This window comes from Myotis davidii, unplaced genomic scaffold, assembly GCF_000327345.1.
Source record: "Myotis davidii unplaced genomic scaffold, ASM32734v1 scaffold134, whole genome shotgun sequence".
In the NCBI taxonomy this organism is placed as follows: domain Eukaryota; kingdom Metazoa; phylum Chordata; class Mammalia; order Chiroptera; family Vespertilionidae; genus Myotis; species Myotis davidii.
The window spans coordinates 1,066,191-1,070,531 of NW_006288853.1; the positions used below are offsets into that span (position 1 = coordinate 1,066,191).

The following is a 4,341-nucleotide window of genomic DNA, read 5'->3' on the forward strand; positions in this document are numbered from 1 at the left end:
GAGAGAGAACAAAAAACCCCAAAAGAGAGTTAAAAAGAATAGAACAACATACTCCACGAATCTATCTGGCCCAGAGAAAGAAATCTCTCAAAACTATGTTTAAAATGTCATAGAAAAAGGAAACAAAATAAAACCTAATGAATGAGTCCAAGATAATTATAGTCGACCCACTGAACATCCATAACTCACAGTTAAGGTAACATTAACATTTTCTAACATTAATATTTTGTAAAGAAATGGATGGGAAATGAAACGTCAGCAGAACACCTAAATAATGCGTAAGTCTAAGGGCAATCTGTCAGCCTTTGGCATTCGGGAAGCCCAAGGGTTAATGCCCTTATGAATTTTCAAAATGTGGTAACATCAATTTTAATTGCCAGTAATCTGAGGCCAAAACTTTTGTATGCTTTCTTGTTCGTAGCAACAACAGCACCAACAAGTATTTATTGAGCGTCTGCCACGGGTCGGGGACGGTTGTGAGCGCCGCAGAGAATGCAGCAGCGAAGGTGACAGATGAGGCCCTGTCCTTACGGAGCCTATGTGCTGTCACACGAGGAATGATGAATACGGTTGGAGCAGAAAACAAGCCATGACTAATTCTCTTGGACAAAGATCCTGCCGTAGGAGGCAGAAGCTTTCTTGCTGTATTGCAATTTTACAGATTCCTGAATCCTTTCCAGTGGGAGAAACTCACTGGTGTGTGTTTGGAGGTTTGGGGGCTTTAAAGGGGCAGGGTAGGCAATAAAAGGGCAAGTCTCACCAGGTCAGGGAACCCTGCCCACCCAGGAAACAGCAGCTCCTCGGGGGCTTTCATACAGAAGGACTGGGTTAATATTACCAGTTTCTAGAAAATTCTGCTATTTTCCGAGGTAAAACGGGAAGTAAACAAAATTTGTCTTTGCTGTTCTCTGCCATCTCCCTCATTCACTATGTCTTCTTGTAGCCTCTCCTATTTTCTCCCTTTTTCTATTTTGAGATTTTTTTTTTAATTTTCAAAAATCAACCTTTTAACTTACTAGATGCATATAGTATAAAACCAACTACAGTTTAACTTCCCTCATTTGATTCCTCCTATCTTATCCCTATTGGTCTCTTCCCTCTCTGTCCATCACTCTGTGGTCCCTGACTTCCCACCATCCCTCTTTCTGACTGCTTCCCTCCAATTCCCCTTCTATCTTTTCCAGAAAGAAAAAGAATGATCAGTAGGTATAGGAAGAGAGGGAGTCTAGTAAGACAAAGGATTGACAGTATGGTACCTGCTCAGGGAAGCCCATTTTATAAGGATTTGGCCCTTTGAGCTCACAATCTGCTTTGTGTGAATAAATTTCACTAGAACTAGAGTTGCTAGACATAACACTTAGAAAATCGTGTAGTGAAGTTTCATACATTTTCTTAGCTGTCTGAGTAGAGTCTCTCAAAAATCCTTTTGTGGTTTCGGATACACTGCACGACTTGCATGAGAGAAAGAGTGAGAACTGGCCGTCTTTTGCCTCTCACCAGGTGGCATTTTCAAATGTTTCTTTAAGCCCTGGGCCCGGCCTCTCCTAAAATTGCTTTCATTCCGCACGCCTGGAACTCCTCACTTTACTACCCCCAGCCTGGCTTCCCGCAGGGATACTGGGAACGAGACCACGGAAAAGCCCAGGTTTGGAGTCAGACTGATTTACCCTGGAAGACCAGCCTCGTGTCTTATTCGCCCGGTGATCTTAGGCAAATTATTTAACTCTCTTAACAGTCTTCTCATCTGTAAAATGGTGTTCATAAAACCAAGCCCTTTATAATGTATTTAATTGTCTAATCCGTAAGTATATTAAACACAGTATGTGGCAGATAGTTGTCGTTTATAAATTGCATATATAATTTGCATATATATATATATATATATATATACACCCCTTATGCCCATATTTTTCTCACATACACATGCAATTTACCTGTCTGTCCTCAATGCCATTCTCCCAGAGGTCTGTCCTTGAAGCAGTCCCATTTTTCCAAAGTGACAATTAGCTAATGTAAGAATCTAATCACTGAGAATGTGTTAATGGGAAAGGATAAGAAGAGGGAACAGTGACTACTGCCTGCCAACTCAAATGCTCCTCAGAGGTAAAGTACGGCTCTTGGACACAAAACTGTACTGCAAGTTGCATGGGCCAGAGCAGTGACTCATGGTGTGAATTTCAAGCAGCAGAATCTGGAAGCTCAGTAACTGTAACTGCTTCGTCGCATGTGCTAATTAATACCTGGGCCCTCACTACTTTAAAAATAGGTTTAAAAAACCATAAATGGATAGTGTGTCCTTTTTCATATAAATGTATTGCATTTGCCCCAGAACTTTCTACAAAACAAATATAGCTCCTAGGAAAATAGGGCCTTGGAAAGGTTAAATGCTCATGGAAGGTCTGCAATAAAGCAAAACCTAAAACACAATTCTCTTTTCAAGTCAGTATGTCCTCAACCATACTATGTTGACTTGATGAAGTGTGACTACACTTAGCAAGTCCTGCTATGAAAACTCCCATCCCATAGATCCAAAATCTGTGAAATTGGCAATGGCCAGAGAATCACACCTTTTGCCACACTAACAGGAAAGACTCTTAAGTAATGGACTTGGTGCCTGGCCATCCGAGTCACCCACTTAGTCATTTTTCTAGGCGCTATCCATCACTGAGCACATTCCCAAACTTCATGCAACCTCATTTAAACATCTAACTGGCAGTGCTGATGGGAATAAACATTCCGTCAAAGTAAAAGCTTGACAACCCTGACACCTAGTGGCTGTGAAGAAACGGATGAAGAGCCAGCTTGGGAAAGGCAGAATCTCACAAACACACAGAATTATTGTTAATATCACAAAATATTAATTCTAAAAGCAAACCAGTTCTATCTGGGCTCAGGATTTATCTTGAAATCTATTCAAGGAGGCAAAAAGGTTTGCATTTGTAAAGTATATTTTTCTTCAACCTTATACATTTAGAAAACTTACTCATCTTCAGAGATCAAATAAGAAAAGCAAAGGTTGATTCATATTTTGGCATAGTTATGACTTTTTTCCTTAAATTTGTATGTACAACCACAACCTTTACCTGGTCTTCAGGGGATTTTTCTCAAGCATCCCCCTGTCAATATAAAAGCCACCTGGTCCAGCATTCACAGAGGTTCCCTTTATGCCAATGAAGCATTCTTATTTGAAGAGAAATTGTACCTTTACAAGCCAGCAGGAGTTTTCTTTAAGAGAAGTAAAAGGACACATGTGGAAACCCCCAGAGTGCACATCTAAAAGCAAGACCCTCCGGGGAACGCCGCAGGAAGTCATATGAAGAGACCAGTCAACACAGCATAGCACAGCCTATTTCTGCCCTAAACATTGGAAAGTAAGTGCCCCGGGCCCACCTAAACTGACAGGCATGACAGCACAAAGCCTAGCATTCATCATCTCCACAAGGAGAGTTCCCATCCTACCTGCTGACGTTTGAAGGCTAAATAATCCAAATTTTCCAGCTCCTTCCCAAGCTTCTGATAGGTTTCCTGGAGGTCAGATTTGTTGGAAACATTTTTAAGAGATTCAAATGTCCTTTGAAACTGAAATTTAAAATGAAAGTAAATAATTAGTACAGCAGCATTATTTTTCCTCAAATGTCTAACTAGCTAACAGAGAAAAGGTGAAACAGATATAACAAATACAAACTAGTTGCCTTTCAATAAAATAATTAAAAATGATTATGAAGAATAAGAAAATGGCCCTGACCGGTTTGGCTCAGTGGATAGAACGTCAGCCTGTGGACTCAAGGGTCCCAGGTTCGATTCCGGTCAAGGGCATGTACCTTGGTTGCGGGCACATCCCCAGTAGGGGGTGTGCAGGACGCAGCTGATCGATGTTTCTCTCTCATTGATGTTTCTAACTCTCTCTCTCTCCCTTCCTCTTTATAAAAAAATCAATAAAATATATTTTTTAAAGGAATAAGAAAATGTACACCAACGTTATTGCATAAATGAAAGCCCACTTAGTCCTCATTTCAACAAAAGAGTATACTGGATTTAAAAAAGAAAAAAACTCTTCATGTCTTAGCATACACTACTACTTTTAAAGAAAAAATGTACAATGAATGTACGTATAATTTCAAATCACAATGAGAAAGTGTTAGAAGAGCTCTCACATTCCAACCATGGAAACAATTTATGTAAAAACGGTTGCTTGCCTCTATAGAAATATCTCTGCAGAATAGGCACCCAGCAAGTTTCCGCCAGGAAGCTCTCTCAGATCTTATGTTTTGGGAAGGTAAGAAAACTAACGTTTTGATGACTGAAGCATATGCAGTGTGTTCAGCAAACATTTATTCATTC

The 4,341-nt window shown here is 40.2% G+C and overlaps 1 protein-coding gene across 1 annotated transcript in view; it reads right to left on the reverse strand.

Annotated features, from left to right (window-relative positions):
• Positions 1-4,341, reverse strand: part of CTNNA3 (catenin alpha 3) — a gene marked incomplete at its 3' end in the record, with an annotated part of 1,162,049 nt that overhangs the window by 1,059,330 nt on the left and 98,378 nt on the right. Inside the window, 1 exon segment of the mRNA XM_015562095.1 lies at positions 3,460-3,579. Coding sequence (XP_015417581.1) covers positions 3,460-3,579 — 120 coding nt within the window.